General features: G+C 40.9%; 1 protein-coding gene and 1 long non-coding RNA gene across 3 annotated transcripts in view; one reads left to right on the top strand and one right to left on the bottom strand.

Moving 5' to 3' along the window:
- Nucleotides 1-21140, top strand: part of abtb2b (ankyrin repeat and BTB (POZ) domain containing 2b) — a 39016-nt gene that overhangs the window by 2982 nt on the left and 14894 nt on the right. The window contains exon 2 of the mRNA XM_008312323.3: nucleotides 20386-20535. Within this exon, the coding sequence (XP_008310545.1) occupies nucleotides 20386-20535 (150 nt within the window). The remainder of the gene's footprint in view (nucleotides 1-20385; nucleotides 20536-21140) is intronic.
- LOC107988704 (uncharacterized) lies at nucleotides 7692-16900 on the bottom strand. 2 transcript variants are annotated; one of them, XR_001760200.2, is made up of 3 exons: nucleotides 13380-16900; nucleotides 9937-10002; nucleotides 7692-9718 (listed from the first exon to the last, which is right to left on the bottom strand). It is a non-coding gene; the product is annotated as an uncharacterized LOC107988704 (long non-coding RNA). The 2 variants fall into 2 exon arrangements; XR_003049810.1 differs by lacking the exon at nucleotides 13380-16900 and adding an exon at nucleotides 10081-10311.

The raw sequence follows: 21140 nt of genomic DNA, 5'->3' as shown, positions 1-21140 counted from the left end.
AAAGACCATTATTCTGACCACCCCAGCTTTTTATAGACCCTTACTAGCCACACACCCCTCTATCACCTCACCGCCTGACACCCCACACCCAAAACCTGGCTCCTAGCCCCCACCAAACCCCACTGATTCCCTTTACCACCACAGCCACCAGACCTATACACACACACCCACACACACAGGCAAAAATCCCATTTTCGGGTCTCAAACCACTCACCAAATAGTAGGGTTTAACTACATGATCATGTGGAAGGACATAGTCCGATAAATATTCCTCTAACCCTCCTGATTCCCCTCCATTTCCCATTTCTTCCCTTTTCTCAAGGGCTGGCCCACATCTGGAACAATTTAAGCCAAAAAAGACTTCTACGGCTCCAATAACAATTCTGAAAACTCCCTCTTTCCTCTGCGCCTTCCTTCTCCTGCTGACTCTCACTCTTAGCTGTTCCCCATCGCCCTCNTGCATTTATGTCTACTTCTCTTTATCTGTTTATATCTTCTGGTCTACAGGGAGTGCATTAGAGGAACTTGGTTGTGATGTGCCAGGATCTTATTCATCACTCATGCATGCACACACTTGCATGAGCACGTTCACACACACGCACGGACTGAGGTCTGGTTTGTATGTGTTCAAAATGCCCTGCACTGGCTCCACCACTGTACTGTACACTTATTCAGGAGAATCCATTTGTCTTTAATTTCGCTTCACAAGACCAGGTTATGTGGCCGAGCTCTTCCCGGTGTAATTTGTACTGATGGTACAGTGGGGCATTTTGAAGTGCAGAGTAGTAGCTCTACTAATGGACAGTGGAAATGGTTGCGAGATAATTGATCTTTATGACTGGCAAAGACATTGTCTGCTGAAAGTTTTTTCTTTTTTTTTTACATAGCTTCAGAGACACTGGGCAAGCTCTGGAGAAACCTCAAACTTCTTTTTACATTTTGTTCTCTGTAATTTAACCAATGTCAACATGCAAACTAAAAGCAGGAACTAGAGGCTGCTTCTGGCTCTTTTTTCAAAATATTGAGTTTTGGTAACTCTCACAGAGTTATCTGAATTCAATGTCTAATCAATCCTTAATGGCAAATGCTTAACTATCAGCTGTAATGAAAAGCTATTTAAACGCAAACTTTCAGTTTCATTTGAATTCCATGATTGATCTCATCACAAAAGTCCTTGGTCTCTTGTGCTCTTTAATTATAATTCCATTATTTCTGGTGCTGACAACAAAGACGAATAACAACAGCACAGGTTCAACACATCCCACTGATCAAAGTCTGAAAATTAAACAGAAACCTCAGAAGGTTTACAGGTTGAAGTTAGATGGAGTTATGGCAAAGGGAGGCCAACAAAGTTGTTTTTGAAACTAGTTATAACCACAGTTTGTATTTATTGGTAATTCAAGAGCAGCCTTTTGTGATTGGGTCCTCTGGTATTTAACAAGCTGATCAATGGGTATTCATTATAAAGGGATCACTCTCCAGGTCTTCTATTTAAATGGAAACTCAGGAATATTATCTCAACCCTAGTAAACAACCTGCAAAACATTTAGGTTTAGCAAAAGTATTATGGATAGATATTTTTATCTGCTTTGGGGTATACAGTATGAGTGTAGTAAAAATCAATAAGTAATGTGTGTTTTAGGTGCCCTGAGAGAACAAAGCATATGATTTGCTGCTCAGTATAATATGTGTTTAGCCCAAAAAGAGGCGTGGGAACAGTGGGCAAAAAGATAGAGGGAAAACGGCCCAGCACTGTGGTCACACAGATGGGGAAACCAGCTCTGAAAATACATTGTGTGCTCCACAAATCTGGAGTATGATCAAATAATGGGAAACATATCAGGATATGGCTTGAGTTCATCCGTGTGCAGTACACACAGTGTATTTACACAGTCACTGTTGTATTTGGCCTCAGTAGCTGTCCAGTTGAATTTAGATGACATTTGTAAACAAACATTCTACGAGGCCTTGAGTCTTATGGCTTTAGTGCAGTGAAGCTCAACTGCTGGGTCGGAACCCAAAAGTCGGTCATAGTGTAGTTTTCAGTGGGACGTGAAACCTTACATTTCACTTGCGGTATTTGAAAACAGAAGGCCATTCTCTTAAAGATGAACCCATACAGTACCTCAGAAGACAGTTCCACATTCTGAGGAATTCACAGAAGTGTCTTATGTCATCCTGCTCAAAGTATACTGTGAGATCTGATCTCAAATTCTAACCATTCCATCTGTTCATTCAGTAAATCTGAGAAGTTAAATGTTTCCCTCCATTTGTGTTGTGACTTGTCGTTACAGGGTGACGGTGGGTCTCTGAGGCTGCTTGGGAACCACTGCTTTAGTGGATAATGCACAATAATTCTATTGAAAATACTACAGTTTATATTTAGGTTAGAGGGTTGGAGTGTAACTGTGCCACCTTAGGCCACACACAAACACACTGATGGTCCATTTTACAGTTTGTACTGGCTTCTTGTCCAGTCCCAGCTGTGAAAACACTAACCCGTTAAATTGATCCTGTGCACGTGTTTTAGCACGCTCTGCTGTGGCCGCCCACAGTAACCCGTCTATTCTTAGAAAACTGAGTAATGCTTTTACAGATATCACACCACAAATATGTGTCTGCTTTGTGCAAGGCTTTGTTTTGCAGTTCCCTACTTTTATATGGGTGTTTGCTACATGAGTTGATTAATAAAGTCAGATTAGCTCAAATCTAACCCCAAAGCCCAGGAGATGGTTCACTCTCTCCCTCACACACATCATTCTGGTCCCCAGCCATACTCCTATTGCAGTACAACAGCATGAGTCATGGTTTTCAACACTGTTTACAGTAAAGCACTGATAGAGGAAATGAGAATAAGAATGACAGATACTGCAGAGTAAAGTTACAAGGCAGCTATTGATGAAAAAATTGTAACAGCAGAATTAAAAACAGCCTTACATTTGATTACATTACATTTTTATCTCGATTTTATCTCTCCAATTCCTGATTAAGCGCGGTTAGGTTTTTACTGCATCCAGACAGAACTGTACAGCCAGAATTGCTTACTTGTCTCGTGAAAATAGAAACACGTGCAGCTGGTGTGCCACATACTGTACATCAGCACTGATTCCTGGCTGCGGTTTCTGAGAGGGATCTGTCCTGTATGATAGAAAGAAGGCAGCAGAGCTCTCTGGCTATATTTTGTACAGCTGAGAGCATTTCAAATTTGGTACTAATGGGTTTGTTGAAAGGTCCCGCTGTGCATGACGTCATTGCTACTGTGGAGTCTAGATTGGAAACAGCAGTTCCAAATGCACCTAGTTTTGGCACCTCCACTCTTTGTTAAATTCAGTCAGCTTCATTCTAGATTTGCAGAAGCAGCCAATCACAGATAAGATCATCTGAACGTGTAATGAAACTAAAAATATATATGTATATGTATACAGTATATTTCTTTTGGTTGGATCGTCTGTGTCCGGATTGTCCAGAACTTGTTCTAAGGCTAACTTTGCTTGTGTGTAATAGTTTGTGTGTTAAAGGAAAGAGGCTTGAGATTGCATCCCTATGCTGACGATGCAAAAACACAGGCAGTTTTTTTTTTTGGGATATTTTTCAGCAAGCCAGGAAATCTAAGATTTTCCCCTTTTCCCTTCAAGTCTAAGCTGATGTTTTTGTAAACAGGCTGCAAGAGAGAGCTTTTTGTCCAGCGCAGTGAAAAGCCACAGTGTGTGCAGGTTCAATGCCAATATTCAGATATGTTACCCTGGAAAAGCAAATACACTTGGATACAGTCATGCACATAAAACGACTCCCTCCTCATACCTGCAAATGTTGAAGGCATTCATCCATTCATTCACTGCTTTACTTTCACTAACTCAACAAAGGCATTATTTGTTCATAATATAATATGTACAGGCAAAGGGAAATGTGGATATTTCCAGTATCAGTTTGCATAGCACTGTTATGGCTTCATTAGTGAATTTGCGGTAAACAGCAGTAGCCAAAAAAAGATCTGACACACCTTTTTTTAAAAAGCCAAACCTCTTGTATCAACATATAAAAGAACATACAAGGAGAAGATACTTTTGCTTGAGACTTGCATGACTAGGTTGTGAGTGTACCAAGGGTGGAGTCGGCAAACACTGTCGGCAGAAAGAAGCAATCTGTCAAGAATTTGCTGTTCTGCTTCATTACTCCAGGTTCCCACCCTCATTGGTTTGAAGGCCAAATTGTATCAGTGCGAAACTGCCATACTTTGTACACAATTCATGCTCCATAAAATCTCCCTCAGTCTCATAAATCCTTTTCATCAGGTTGCACAATAGTTTACAGCTATTTGCCTGGTGTTTGGAAACACCTTCAGACATTCAGCAGTGTGCCAATTTTCCAGGGAAGTTGGAAATAGTGTCAGATCGTGTGGGAAAATTTAAATATTACTGTGGCTCCTGTGACAATGGTGTTAATACAACTCAAAGTCTGCAACGCTCATGATTAGAGGTAAGCCATAAACAGCAGAGGATCCCTGTGCAGTCCATCCCAGCAGATGAAACTGTCACAAAATCAAATGTAAAAAGTCACTTGAGATCTGAGCATCTGACTTGGAGCCGATAGAACAATTGACTGCTGTGTTCTCTCCATTGGCAAGAGCTACAAAGTAATGCATGTAGAGCTACAAGCTCATTGTTGGACGTCTGTGTGGCCCTTAAACCGGCATCCATACATTGTGTGAGTGGAGAGTTGGGTGGAGCCTCTTCTTTAAAAGGGTTTTCCCAAAATAGAGCACAGGCCTGAGAGTGTGTTGCTCACCTGTCTGAACTCAGTGCCAGATGCGCAGCAGTTGTATGTATGTTCTCATTAGTTTCCATCATGACTATGAGCAGACACAACACTCATTACTTCTCTCCCCACCTGCTACGGCCTCACTGTCTCCCCCACTCTTTACTAGACGGTGGAATGTGTTTGTGTCAAGCCTGCTGCTTTATCAGCAACATCTAGCAAACGTTGAGGCTCAGTGTCTTTCTCTGTATTATAAACAAAATGGACCAGATGTGCTGATAACTGTGTTGTTATTATTAGGATGGAAAAAATGCATTATTTAGCATGGAGCTCTGCCATCTGTTTTGTAACCCCAGTAACAGTGCCTTAGCCGTTTCTCTGGCATCTTCTAATTGTTTTGTTGTCATTCCTGGCTCTGATCCTAACTATGTTCCATTTCTGCTGCCTGCTTAAAAGTATTTTTCCATTTTCAACTCTGCAACCAGTGCCAACCAGAGAGAAGTCACCTGTTAGGTCAAGGTCATGCACATTGAGAAGCGGTGATTAAGAAAGCCACAGCAGCATACGCAGCATATTTAGACCCAAACCATCTACAGAGAGGCTTCCTGTAAGTCCCTTGTGGTTAGTGGAGAGAAGGAGCACATTCAGAGCACGGCCATATGGGAAACACATGCAGGCACCAGAAAAAGACACTGTCATGTCCGGATACTATTAACTGTAAATTAGTCTTTTTCTGTCAGTAAGATCAAAATGGAAAAAAAACTTTTTCAAATTTGATTTGATGATGAAAACATAACACTAGCTGTGTATAAGCTGTAATCTGAATGTGATATAATGGTTAGGTTTTAGTTTTTCAGCAATCATCTCTGCTGTAAAGTCAAAAGCCTCTTTATGATGCATAATCACCATCTTTGAAAATTGTGAGGATTAAGTCTGCATTTGAGTGGAAGTTGTGTTTATGTGGTGGAGAAATCCTTCACAGCTCGACTATCAGGGCACTAGGTGTTTGCTGCAATAACAGACTTGCCTATTTTTTTTTTCCTGCAGAAAATATGCCTTTATATGTGTTGCCTGGCTGCCGTAACATCTATGTGTGAATGCCTTCAACATTCTATTTGAACCACAGCAGTAATTTAATGGGGTTTTGTCTATTCATCCACATCTGCTGTGCTCTCTCTGATGGCCGTCCTCACTCCTACCCTGCCCCAGTGCTCTGTGGGTTGACTGTGTGTTGCAGACAAACACAGGACAGAACAGATAGTGTCCAAGTTTCCTCTCCAGCTCTGAGATAATCTGCCCATTGACTGTTACAGGGGAGGGAGAGGTTAGAAGAGGGAATAGAGTGGTATGCGGTGGAATTTCATGCTGATAAAAAGATGCCTTTTTTGGGTGCCTTTGGAAAATTAGCTGCTTCTCTGCAGCTTCGTTTCATATTTAAATACACCATCTATTTGGAGCCTTTTTACTAAGACATTGACTTTTTTTTCTCTGTGTGCACTGACAAACTTGGACACATGGCTCTGTACATGTTCATGTAGATTTGACCACATATATGTCCTTATTCTTGTGTGCCGCTGCCTGTGATGCACAGGGCAGACTGCAGAGGAAGTCATGCAGACAGCAGTTAAATGCAGCACAGCTCAAACGAGACGGACCTCTCAAAACCCCCGTCACTTCTCCACCTCAAAGAGCAACATGAAGCCTCCAAAAACAGTCTGGCTGCCAACGTAGTTATCAGCTCATCAAATGTGGTTCCTTTTTAACTCCACACAAGTCCAGTGGGATTATTAAACACGTTAGGATTAGATATGGGTTTCACACACGCCATATAGACACAAGTGTCACTGATTATGTCTTTTGATTGAGCAGACATTCTCATGTGTTAATCATCAGGTCACAGTCCACATGGTACTCTGTAGATATACGTGTCAAAGATTTAGTGTTCTGACTTTGTGGGTTTTCCGTTCTAAACATTTTCAAAGACACTTGTAAAGAGAACATGGCCCAAGAGAAATATAAAGTGTATGTCAAAGACATCCACCAAGTTTTACACCAGCATAGGTCAATAAAGGAAAACTTAAAAGGAAAGAAAGTGGTCACAAATTTTGATTTATTTACCAAATCAAAAATAATTACAGGCTGCGTTTATAGTAATGCAGTAGGATTTGATTACAAATGCCCTTCACCAATCTTGTCAGGTGCTTAGGTGAAGGGTGTGTCTAAATGACGCACAGATGAGTCAGGAGTTTGGGTTAATTGATGGGGGTGGAGGCGGCCTGAGGGTCAGCAAGTCATAAATACTTCAATAGCCAGCTGGCTGGTCAGCTGAGCCTCAGCCAAGCTGTGAGGTAAGAGCAGGGTTTGTTCATTCATGTTTTGACAAAGTTGTTTAAATGTGCCTTTCCTGAAGGCTTTGTTTTGACACAAGGTCCACAGACAGGATCCAGAGACACAGACGCTATGCTTTAAGGAGAACAATTTAAAAAGTTGGGAGAAAGACAAGCCCACATGTGAAAACAAAGGGAGACGTCTGATGTCTCTCTGTGTGGTTCTGATAACATTGTGACACAATCTGAGCAGATAACACTCACAGGATAGAACGGGCTTTCAGGACACACTAAATGAGAAAGAGACACAGACTGATTAGTTACAAAGAGCAAAAACAAACAAGGAAAGGAATCTACACTTTCATCGTTAGATGATAATTAGTCCTGACACATTCTGTGTTTTAATTTGACTAGAGACGAGATTCTTAACATCCTTCTTGCCTGCGTGGATAACAATCATAAACTTAAGCCAGAGAAACATTTGAGCGGAGGCATGTCTTCTAGTCCTGACCTTGTAAAAACATCCCAGGAGTTCAATATCTCTTTTATTTCTGCACTGCCTCTTCCTCCTTCATAGTTCCACTCCCCCCCCCCCCCCCCCCCCCCCCACACCTGACTCTCCCTTTGCTCACAGGTCTTGAAATGTCATCATCAGAGAAAAGCATCCAAATACAAATAATGTCGTTCATTTTCACACTTTTCTATCTAAAGAACAGCTGATGGACACAGTAGAAACAGAAAAAGAGTGACTGTGACAGTCAGTGACAAGGAGAAGATTAAGAACAGTGCCTCGAACAGTGTGAGGTTAGCTTTTAGCAGAATTTCTTGAAACACACTGGCTTGTGTATCTGTTAATTCAACCTGTCTTTGTCACATATGAGGTCTGGTTTATATGTCCCCGCAGTCTGAAGATTTAATGAAAGAAAGACTCACGTCCTGTCCAAATTTTAGCCTTGACATTTTCCCTCCGCTCTCCCTATTCAGCCTTTGTTTCAGCCTAGCGCTCATCTGTGTAGCATCCTGCCAGGTCCTCTTTGGACCAAGGTTCAGCCAGAGACTTTCCACACAGATACACTGTTATAATTCTGGGAACCAGTAGCTAAAAGACAACAGCTTGTGAAGGCATCAAATATTCACATTGCACACAGAAAAATCCTTCACATACCAGAGGCTGGATTTCAATTGCTCTGTCATAGGTTTTTATATATTTATTAATACTCTGCATTTCAGCATTGGCTTAAGAAGATCTGCCTCAGGTTTGTTTCTTCACACAAAGCTTTCATTGTTCTTATCAACATTATATAGTCTGTGTTATGTTTCCCCCAAACTGTCTCTGAGCCTTTGCAGGCTGTAACAGGAGAATACACACTGTCCCAAGGTGGTGAGAATGTGTCTGAGTACATGTGTGTGTTTTCATAACTTAAAGCTTCGTGTTGCTGAAAACCCTAACCTTGAACACTTGGCTGGTAGTTGAATGAAATACCCCATGAGCCTTTTCTGTCTGTCTGGCCTTTTGTGGTCATGGGGTTTCCCAAGGAGGCAGAGCACAAGCTGCCGGTTTTGGAGTGGGGCAGAATGTACAGGACCTAAAAGTTTGAGAGAGAGTAAAAACATGAGACAGACTGGGCAGAAAATATATTTTGTTAGGTAAAAATCTGTCAGATGTGGTATCAAACCGATATAGTCAAAGAGCCTCAGCAGAACCTACGCATTGGAGCCAAGTGAGAATAAAAACACATTTGTAGTCAGTTCACTGTTTGTACAGGAGCTATTTATGTAAGAATGCAAAAAAATAGTTGTTATACCCCCGATGTTGCAGGCAAGCCTTTCTCTTTACCACTCATGCACCCACACACAGACACGACACACACACACACCACTCCTTTAAAGGGTCTTGCTGGACAGATCTCTGTAGGAAGGGTGGAGGGGCTTCGTGTGTTTTCGTGTGTGTGGTCAGGATGTGGCTTGCACTTCTCACTAGCCATGATTTACTTACATTGTTAATGTTGGTTTGCGTCTCACACTCAACATTTTACAAATCTTAGTCAACCATACACCAAACTGTGAACTGTTCCATCTCATTGTGATTCCTTCACTTTCTTTGTATTAAAACACAGACTAACTTGCTTGATGTACATGACAACTTATTGATTGTTTCCTACAAAGCTTGGTGTGGGTGATATACAGTGTGGCCATCTTAAATTACATGTGTCTTCGCCAGAGTATGGCCTAGTATTCATTTGCGTGTAAAGAAGGACTGTCTTCTATTATGTAGCTATTGTGGCTTTGGAAAGAGACGTGGGAACGTCAGTGAATTGACCGGGTCTTCTCTAATACTCAGGAAGAAGTGCATTAGACACACACACACACACACACAGACCAGATCTGTCCATTTAAAAAAACAAATGACCTTTGACTTAACTCTGTATGTGGTGCTAGTTAAAGTGCTCTGGTTTTATCATTAGAAGAATAATGGCAGGATGGAAGGAAGGAGTGACAGAAAAGCCAACTGTCTCTCTTGAGGTGATATTAGTCCTTGTCTGTTATCCTTGTCTTTCTTTTTCCATCTGCTGCTCATTGGAGAAGGCTTCTGTGGGTGGTCCACAGAGACCAGACAAACAGTGGCCTCTAACGACCTGTAAAAACACACACAAACGCACACACATACTTATGTCTGTACTGTACATACATGCACAGGAAAGGAAACAATTAATATAAACTTGCATGTTAAAAGCTACGCTAACAATGAAACCATTAGTCGTTGTGGTGACACACACTAAGTCAACAAAGCATCTGCAAAGGCACCAGCTGGAAACACAGAGTAACCAACACTTTATTGTGCATACACACACACCTCACCTCACCTCCCACAACTTGTATTTGTGTTGCTGACGTGCTCAGGCGGAAGAATGTTTGCCCCCTGGTGAGAAAGAGCAGCAAACACTCGTCACGTCAGCTGTCTTCTTGTCAGTATCACAGTACGTCATGGGCTGCTTACTTCAGAAGACGTGACAGTAAAGATGATTCAGGATAGTGGGTATCTGGCTTCATTAGCCATGTTGAAGCGAGGTCATGATTCTGACCTGTCACTCAAACTAAGGAGTTTGAAAAGTTAGAAATCGACCTGCCACAAAGAACACAACTGCAAAATAAATAGACTTCTGAATCTGACATGTACACTTGCTATCACTTGTCTTGCTGCGTTATAAAAAAATATAACCATTATTAAAAGTACAGTGGTCCCTCGTTTATCGCGGTAGATAGGTTCCAAGGCCTGCCACGAGAACTGAATTTCCGCGAAATAGTGACACCATATTTATGCGCAGTAAAATGATGACGAGGAAGGTGATGATGACTTTTACTGCGCAACCGATTATTGATTTTACGTCTCTTCAGAGGGTGGTGCCATTTCTTGGGGCCCCTCTTCCACGGTTTCCGAAGGTGGATCTGTAGTAGTAGCAGGATCTGGCTCTTTTTTGCGAGGCTGCAAAAAAATTGTGATCGGCAGTTGTTTCCGCTGCTTCTTTTTCCAGTCGAAGAGTAGCTTGTAGGCAGTTATGACGTCGTCGATTTTGTTGCAAAATTGGACCAATCGAACCATATTGTCGTCCCATTCCTGTTTTCAAAAAACAGCAAACTCGTGAATCCGCAAAAGATGAACCGCGAAATAGCGAGGGACTACTGTATCTCACTTCAACTTAAATAAAATCTTTTTCGTAAGAGTAGAAAAAAAGATGGCGACATCTTAATGTTTAATCTTGTAACTGACTGAGGAGATGCCAGTCTACTAGACCACGAATATTGTGTCGGGGGTCGGTGTGTGCTTGTCTACTAAACAATAAGCTTTTGTTTAACATTCATGTGCTCTGCAGTGCTGACCAGCACATGGACACACATGAGAGGGGCATGAATACTGGTGTGTGACTTTGCGGGGTCAAAATGTGACATAACCTCCAAAGGCCGAGAGCACATCTCTTACCGGCTCTTTTCAAGAAGCGGACACTCCCTCTGTTTCATTGTGAGAGTGTGTTAGGGGTGTGAACCTGCTATGTGAGAGGTTCAGAGGTGAGCTGTAAAACCCTCTTGGGTGTCACGGGGCCATACAGCCAGCTGAATAAGTTGACTGGTCTGGCTAAAGATATTTTACAGCCTCGTGTTAAAGAGGTGGAGACCTCGACACGCCTCGCAGGTCCCTAACACACTCTGGTCACAAATGTGCAGAATATTTATTGCAGTTGTCTCTGCAATGACATGGACATTTGATTTGTGTATTTGATGACGCTTCAATGCTCAGTTCCTACAATTCTGTGCTAACCTGTGTGTGTGGTCAAGCAGCACTGGGCTCATTAATCAGAGCGTTAACTTGTGTGACTGAGTTGGTGGTCCAATTATTTATACACATGCTCCATCAGTGTCATTGATTTTCTTTTTTTTTTACTAATGCCCTCTGTTCACCCTAATCAGCCAATTTGGTCTCCCCCACAGGCATAAAAAGCTCTCCCCTCGTCTGCTCTTTTACACTGAGGACAGTTGTTATCAACAATGGCATGGACAAGTGTAGAGTCAGGTCTTTCTAAACAGACCAGCCCCACTCATTACAGCAGACAAAGCAACAACAGATCTCTTAAACAAAGCTCTGCTCCGCTCTGTCTGATGTTGTAAAACTGCTGAGATGTAATTCCTATAATGGCCACTTAGGCTGGATAATAAATCCTGTATGTTGCAAGGTTATATTTGTTGTCCTCTTAAGTATAATACGAAGCATCATAAAACAAATAGTATTGTTAAGTCCTGATATTACTATTAGCATCAAAGGATTTAGTGATATTTGGACAGTGTTGAGTACAGTTGTACACACCTGGCATAATCATAAGTACCAGACTAATACAAGAGCTTTTCTTGAACCCTTCTTGATGTCTTTGACTTACATACAACTCATGATCGGAACCCCATCCTTTATTTTATAACCCGGTTCAACATGGAATGTTAATCAGAAAAAAAGGCTGCTTAAGATTTATTAAAAGTAATTTCAGCACTTTGAAACTCATTGAACTCATAAAACCCTCTCTGTCTTGCAGAACTTCAAATAGATGGAAAAATCACTTTTTTGAACTGGAAAGTAAAAAAGTGTTGGATTTGTTTTCATTTACAGCCTTGAACTCTTGGGAGTAAATTACCTTAAGGTGGTAGATTGACATGTTTTTTTTAAAGGCATGGCTTAATGACTCAAACAGAGTGTTAATTAATGTCCATGTAACTGTGAGGGTGCTTATTTTTGCCAAGTTGTTGAAAGGCACAGTGAGAAGTGGGAGGAAGTGATTGAAATAGAAACTTAATTTGTGAATAATGATGACTCACTTTTATTTTTTTAATGGATGTTATTCTGCAGGATTTTATTTTTGTTCAGTTCAAAAATCAGGAAGTTCCTCATGATGAAACTAAAAGAAAAAGGTTTCAAGGGGTAAAACTAAAAAGCAAATGAGACATGAGTGGAAGTAAAGTCATTGAAGGCTGAAAAGAGCTTCTCTGGTCAAAAGTAATTTGTTACCTATCTAAGAGAAAATACAGTCAACTCCTTGTTTTTATAACATCAGTTAAGATTACCTGAAGAGTTTATATATTCCTATGCCCTAATAAATGGTCATTTGTGATGTAACAGTGGACAGTTTTGATTACATTAGACATCTGTCTATTTGTCATTATTTAAATAAGTTTACTGACTTGGTAAATCCAATGATGGTTTGATGTTATTTTTTCAGAGTTACTTCCAAAATGGGTAGATACAATCAGTTTAACAGCTGAGATGGTGAAAATACCATGGCTGGTGAGGCACTGACTCCTCTGGAGTCAGATTTACAATAGTAAGAACCAAAAAGAGCATCTTATTTCACTGTTCATCCAACAGCATCCCCTGGTAATGCTTCATATCCATCAGCATTCCTCTTTCAGTGACACTGACACCAATGCAAACACATACACAGGAACATATTTATCCTACAAAGAACGTTTCTTTTATAGAAATGGACAGAGCACCCTTCTTGTGTCAATTCATATTCATGGTAAACAAATTAAAGTATAGAGATGAGTACAGCATTTAATTTTGACCTTCAGTAAAGAATTGTTATTTTTCAAACTTTAAATTCTGGTGCTTTTTTCAAAGGTTGTCTATCATTTTGATAAGAAAAAAATAAATATTTTAGACCAGAAATTTAGTTATCAAGTACTTGATTTTGTTCTATTTACTCCCAACTTATTAAAAAAAACAAAAACAAAACTTAAAACCATTTTTAGCCTTACCTTTACTTATGGATGAAGTCCATGGTTGTGTCTCTCGGTTTTCCCCCACCTTAGCATTATGGAGGCTAATGTTTAGTCTCCGTTGCTCATCCAATGCCAAATCGAGCCTTGAATTTCCAGAAGTTCTTAAAGAAACCTGGCTTTGAATGTGCGGGGCGGATCTTTCATGTTTGCTGAGGCTTCTTTGTAAATGTTTCAGGTCACAGTATCCCGAGTTAGTCCACACGTTATCACACAATGAGAATTTAAAAAAGCAAGAAAAGCAGTAACCGCAGTTTCTTACAGGACTTACGCACAGCCAGCCTTTTCGTTTGTATCAGTACATTTAAAAAGAACGACTCTTCTGTCCCGTCGTTTGGAAAGTCCACTTTAGAGAAATATTTCCGTCCGGAAATACAATCCGTCAATCGGTGAGTCGGATCCGGAAGTACATAGAAAACGCTCTTCTTCACTTACTACTGGCTCTACCTTGACGTCGACTTTCAGTTCACGTACGAACCCTTGATGTGAGCCAGAGTATTGTATTGGCTGGAACGGAAACGGACCCGCGTCATGTGACCCAGTTTGTATTGGGTCGCGCATTTGGATGTGAGGCACAATGTGTAGAGTCATACCGAAAAAGCATATTGAACACAGATCAGTGGAAAATATTCATATTTATTTTATGTGTTTGTTTCTTTTTTATCATGATGGCAGGTGAGGCACTGCCTCCCCTCCCTCCCCTGACCGCAAGTTCACATTCAGGCCTTTGGTCAATGGCTGTTTGTCTACGATTCCACTGACTGGTTCTCTGTTTTCCCCTTTAAGACATTTTAAGGGGAAAAAATTTGATCACAGTGTTGGTGCAATTAGTGCAAAGTCACATTCTCAAACACCCCCATGCATTTGTCACTGAGCAGAATAGAGGGCCACTTGTTCCTTTAAGGAGCGCTCTGCATGAAACGCCAAGTAACTACGGATCTGTTCCACTAGGCATCTTGGAAACATTTTGATCACATTTAGGTGTTTTTTTGTTGAAGAAACCTAGCAGTGGCTTGGACAATGACATCATCTCAACATTAGAAATAGGTTCAATAGTGTGAGTGGTTTTTGCTGCATTTGTTCTATGAAGCAAAATGTTAAAACATAGAACTACATTATCCACTATTGGTGTCATAGTGTCCCATTGCTGCACACTATATGAAGTGGCTTTCCATATGGAAATGGGGAATGTGGGAAAGGAACCAGTCTGAATAGCCACAGGCTCCATAGTTGGTCTGAAATGTAGAGTATAAAACATGATTAGAGAGAGAAAGAAGCACAGAAAAAAATTCATGTTTAGGATTAGGGTTAGTAGTATAGACCAGCTAATGGCAACATTTTTCAAGGCTGTGGGAAACCAAAGCCAGCCCTCTTTGAACCCTACCACTCCCAATTTGGGTATGTGTGCACATGTATGTATATTTCTGTCAAGATTACATTTTTAGATTTAGTTTTAGACCAAAACCCAATTAATGCTGAAATGCTTTTTAAGGTGATAAGCTATATCAAAAGTTGGAGTTAAAGTTTGTCGGCAACTTTTTGTAGTGTTTCAAAAATGTATGAGGCAACGTGTTTTTTTGGATTCAGCAAAATGTATATGACAATGTGCTGCACTATCACAGAAAAAATGTTCCCTAGTTTCATGAAAGGAGATCTGATCTACTTAAGATTTCCTTTGTGTCTCCAGACGCAGTATATCATTCATCATATTGAAGTGGAGGAAATAGCTGCTGTTTAGGTTACGATGTTTTAATATCCGAAACCTTTTATTGTAGAGCTTTGATCCCTTCCAACTGCATTTGAAGATTTAGCATATGTTCTGAGTTCAGATCTAATCTTTGTGGCTTTGCACAAGAGGATTTTGGCAGAGTTTTAACATCACACGGATAAAAATCCTATTTTCAGTCTTTGAGGAGGAAGGCTGGGCTTTAGACTGTCCTAATCACTATTTCCTCCCCATGCAAATATTTGATAAAATAGCTCCAAAAATGTACTGGACCCCAGGCACATTTTTGTCTTGCATGTAATATATTAATGTTCATAAAAAAGGAACACTTTTCTTGCTTTAGTATTGGCAATGTATTGTAGTGATTAATGTGTGTGGGTGTCCTGTCCCAGTGACTTAAGGAAGCCTCGTTTTTACACAGTAGATAAGGTTACTTCCCTTTTTTAGCCCCAGCTGAGCAGTGCTTCTGACCCGTGACCCCAGGGAGTCTAAGGGTCACCAGAGGTGTCAAGGGATACGGAGCAGACCCCACTTCACTTGTCTATCACTGACTGTGATTTATCAGGGTTTGACAGGCTAGTGTGTGAAAGAACTTTATGTTTCAAATCAGAAACCTCGATCTCTCTGCAAATTTTCTAATGAATAGTCACTTTAGTTCAAACTGAAACGTAATTGTAGGCAGCTTAGGCTTTATAAAAGTGTCCCTGTCTGCCCACCACTTCCACAGGAAGGTAGGGAGTTCAGTAGTTTCCTAATGGTTGACTTCTTTTAAACCAAAGTACTGATAGACCATTCTAGGCTTCTTAATGCGCCTCTGTTCTACTCTGAGTCTATTTAGGTTAAGATTGATGAAGAGGGCACACTAGAGCAAAGGACCACATTGTTATTTTTAACCATGAGGTTTACTTTGTAAACATTGCTGGATAAAACTATTGCTTCTTTTCAATTTCAGAAATGAATGTCTGTTCACAGTCACTAAGTACAGTCAACAAGAAGACAAGAAAGCTTTTGGTTCAAGTTATCAGTAAATACACACCCATGCTATTTGTGTCTTATCACATTCAAAATATCATTACAATGCTATGCAGCAACAACTGGTTCCCAACAAAACACGGCCGAATGACGTGCCAATATAATTTAGCTGTGTGGCGCCAGGGAACAACAAAAAACTTTGCCAGACTACATTTGATTCCTATTCACCCCAGTGGTCATCCCCTGCAGCAGTCTTCCTCCTAGAGAATAGGAAGAACATGGCTGTCTGTTTGACATGTTTGCATCTTTGGTCTCCTTTGGTCAATCTACCTTTTTATAACATTTCATGACTTCGGTTGTGACAGCACCTAGAACTGGTATGGGCTGAGAGGAACTTTCAAAGGTAGAGGTACGTGACTGGTTGTTCAAACAACAGTTTTGTGCTGCATTTTAACAGTGACTAAGGCAAACAAACGAAGTGGTGTTTCCTGAGGTAACAGCTTGTGTTGCATAACACGTTCAACGAATTTTGAGCAAGTTAAGAGCCAAAAGGTATGTCATCAATCTGTGCACTTATAGATTGACTTTGTACAGTTGCGTAGCTTAGCAATCATTCCTTTCCCTGCAGCCCCCCTACTCTCACACACACAGACATTTAACATCTGCACAGCTATTAGTGCTTGGTGAGTAATCGAAATTTGATTTCAATTACAATTCTGGCTTCATTATCATAATAAAATGATTATTGTGCCATTGGCTCTGCTCTTGTGTTGCTTAAAAATGAATTAATTTGACCCGCTGACCCCCCACTTTGGTAACCACTGGCTTAGCAGTGTTCTCAAACTACCAGGATCAGTTAAACAGTCATTACAACTAGTTGTGCCAAATGTTCTCATTCATTTTCCACTGACAACAAAACATGGCTCCGTGTTTAAAAAAAAGCTGGATTATAGCTTTGTCCACAAATGTCAAAATTACAGCCGTGATTTCAGGGAAACTATGGTGAGTGGGTGACACTGGATGTGTGTAAAGCAGGTGTTTTGGAGACAAATGGACATAAGAGCCTTGTCCTGTGGGTGAAGGAACCCACCTGGCCTTTGGATTCCACTGAAATGTATTGAATCATGTGGATGTGTTTTATTTTGTTGTTGTTGTATGAGAAAGGGTTGTGTGAAAGAAAACAGGGGACCGTGGGTGTGATACACACCCGTTAACATGGCCATCAGACACTGTATTATTGTGTGATCGTCGATTCTTCAGCCTTCACACAGGGACAAGTATGAAAGCTCTTGGCCCTGAGCTTCATTCTGTGTACAGGATGTGGCTTTGAAGCTGAACGCCGACTCCATCCCCTCTGCAGTGAATGAAGAGACTGTGAACAGAGATGTGACAGGTGCTCATCTGTGTGTTTCTGATTGTGTGTATTTATGACTGTGTCTATGCAGACGCCCCATGTCATAGAGATTTTTAAAGTAATGGGAGTATGCAGCAAAAGCACAGCCAAATGATTCTTTTTTGTGTGTGTGTGTTTAATGCATGTCTTCGAGGTAGACAAAACAAATCTTCCTGCACTGAAGAATGCATTCTTTATCGAGGACGAGGCAGTGGGAACAGAAATAAACCTAAACCTCTGAAAGGACCCGACAACACAAAGAAGTATTATGGGGCTGAATACTCACTAAGTTCTGTCAGCAATTTGAATTCCAAATGCAGTAGATATGAGGAGTGATAGGCTCCATAGACAAAATAGATAATGCTTCACAGCCTCTGTCAAGCATGAGTTATAAAAACAGAGGCTTGGACTCAAGGAGACAACGTGACATAAGGAGATAACATGACATATCACAAGAACAGCAAAGACTGAGAATGTGGTTATTGTAATATCTCTGGCTTTTGGCATAACAAAAATTGTTGCTTTTTTTTGACCTTGTCCCGGAGTATTTCCAACATCATAGTGAATGATGGCTTGGCTGAGGTAGGAGGAGCTGCATTGCTTTGAAAGATAGTTGGGATGGCCACAGGACTCGTGGTTTCAGCTGTGATTTGTAGCTGGGATTCCCACATGACATTTGCACGGTCAACCTCAGAAATGGAGCCGTAATGGTAACGTCGGAATGAATCCCTTTTGCCACTTGTGTTTCCCTCCTTACTGTCTCAGAGAGTCTTTATTCCTAAAGAGATTCTTTGCATTCTCATATCTTTCTCTTTGCGTTACCACTAGTTGTTGTCACTGCTAGGGAACAGGAATGAATATCAGCTGTAGCTGTTTTCTCCATGATGTGGTGGTGGTGTTAGAGACAGGCACTGCTTGGCTTAGAGACCTACGTCAGTACCTTCCACTGGGTTTCAGTGGTGAGGCAAGCCACGGGGTGGGACTGTGGGAACCTCTGAGACTGTGGTCATCTGTGCCAGTTTGCCACAGCTTTGAAAGAATATAGCAGAATCAACTCAAACTGGATTCACATTCCCAAAGAATGCACTGCTCTGGACAAAACATAGGCTAAAGCTCATAAATGAAAGCTGTAAGTACCGTAGACGCCCTGTTGGACCCATTTAGTTTCAAAACAAACAGAATTTTATTGTTAATGTGTATTCCATCATTTCATCCCTGCTTGCTTCCTTCCTTTTTTCATTTCTTCCTACTATTCCTCCATTCATTCATGCTTCCTTCCCACCATCGTCACTGTCCATCCTGTCGTTTTAGTTTTCAGTTTTCAGTTAAAAAAACAAATCACGGGTGTCCCCTTGATTGTAGCCACTGTGTCCACTCACTCCTGCTTACATATAGAAACACACATAAACACACCAGGTGATCTGTTCACTTAACTCACCACGTTACTGAGGCAATAATGAGGCTTTAAATGGCTTATGTTCCTCAGGAGGCAATAACTTCCCTGACGCAAGTTTAAATCAAGCCATTCCTAAATTATTTTTTATCACATTATCCTTTACATGCCTTAACAGCCACAAGGATGTCTTAGTTATAGTGGCCATAAACTGTGGCCTCGTGTACACACTGAGGCAGCAGAGCGTGCACAGCAATACAGAATTTGCACCAAAAAAAATAAAGAAAAGGTTGTTTCAAATCTGAATCTACAACATAAACTGAGCAGATATAGTTGCCATAATACCTGAAACACATGAAATAAGTGAAATAAGTGCCGTGTGCACAGACGTGTGTTTCTTTGTGATGACCAGAATGACTGTCAGTGTGTTGAAAGTCTTTTTTGTGTATAGTTTTCTTGTCTGCGTGCATGTTCTTTGTAGCAGATGTGCCGTGTCAGAGGCAGCCGTTAACATTGTGCTGAAAGTACGAGTCAGCACATATTATACTAGTCAGATGGCAAACAGAAGGTGCAGAGAACAGCACAGAAACACACAGAGAGAGAGAGAGAGAGAGAGAGAGATGGATGTCATTTTTAAACTGAAGTTAGGTTCTCTATTTCCAGTGAGCCCCTTAATAGAATTCTTATTTTCCAGATGCATCTAATAAAAAATGAAGACAGGAAAAGGACTCGTGAAACCCAGTCATCACATGTGATAAACTTTTGTAGCTACAAAGCTGCACATGGAGGCACAGAGCTGGAAGAACAGGAGGACAGCTTTGGTTTTTATAAACACACTGTTGTCTCCTTGTACATGATGATATCAGACAACTGCCTATGGTAGAGAGAAGAATCATGCTCAATCGCTGTTAAAGTCTGACATCATCACGTGTTTGAACAAATCACAATCCTCCATCACTGTGTTCATTATTTTGTTGTTGACCTTGATTCATTTCTGATGGTTGAACACAGTTTCATCAGCTAATCTAGGACAGCAGGACTTTCTTGTCCATTGGATTATTGGATGTTTCAAAATGTTCGCAATTATTTGAAAAAATAGAATCAGTTTTCACAATACCTGTTCTTTGTAATGAAAGATCCCAGTAGTTATTATCTCTTCATTTATTCTGTCTGTATTTCTATTTTTCAATGCTAGTTCAGGACATGTATGCAGCGTTTGTTTGTGTTAGCCTTATGTCATGTTGTGTGTTGTTTATTTTCCTGAACGTGTTAGAAGCTCGGCTCATGTTCCCTCATGTGTTATTTGCCCTCAGCGAGGTCGTTCGTGTGTTGACAGGATTATAAATACACTGTAAATATCACCACAGTAATTGTTTTGGGAGTCACAGAGGAGCAGTGTGAACTGATGGTCGAGGATTTTTTTGTTTGTTTTTGTTTGTTTGTCTGACCTTAAGATTTCTAACATTAATCTAACTATTTTTTTCATTTGTGTGTCTTCTAGGAGTGCTGTCTCTTCCGGCCCACTTCAGTCCATATACAGAAAACCAGCAGAGTGCTGCGGACAGCAGGGAGGATGCCTATGCCCAGCTGGAGCTGAGGACACTGGAACAGTCGCTGCTGGCTACCTGTGTGGGCAGCATTTCTGAACTCAGTGAGTGCCCTGCTGGACAAACTTAAAACAGTTTGATTTATTGAAGATCCTGGTGTATTTACAGCTGAGTTCAAACTAAATACTAGTTTGAGTTGTGATGAATTCTATAAAAACAAATGGTGAAACTGACTCTAAACTAAAAATGAGGGGTGCAGCAGTTGGGATTCATTTAAAAATATTAAATAATTTTGTGCCACAGTGGTTAAAATTCACTGATTTGTAATTATATTTCCCTGTTTCTGTGTGTTCAGTGGAGCAATAGCTGTGAACGTGTTGATATGAGAACTGTAAGTCAATAGTATAGGGTTTGGTGTTCAGGATGCAGTACAGCAGAAACAAGTATTACAAAGCCTAGGGGGTAAGTGGGGGGTTACACGTGTCGAGGAACCCAAGGGAAACATTGGAAAGGTTCAGAGGTGAAGACTGAGGTTGCCAGGGCAAGGTGAGAAAAGGGGGTGTAGATTAGTGTTGGTCAGACCAAGGATATGTTTCCTACTCCAAAGGAGCTAACACTCTACCGTTTGTTTCCTGTGCACAAGGCCACGTTCATAAAGCACCATCGTTAGTCAGACATTAAGAAAGTATGTACACACTGTGAAACAGGC

This window comes from Cynoglossus semilaevis, chromosome 6, assembly GCF_000523025.1.
Source record: "Cynoglossus semilaevis isolate Cse_v1.0 chromosome 6, Cse_v1.0, whole genome shotgun sequence".
In the NCBI taxonomy this organism is placed as follows: domain Eukaryota; kingdom Metazoa; phylum Chordata; class Actinopteri; order Pleuronectiformes; family Cynoglossidae; genus Cynoglossus; species Cynoglossus semilaevis.
This window is presented reverse-complemented; position numbering and strand designations above follow the sequence as displayed.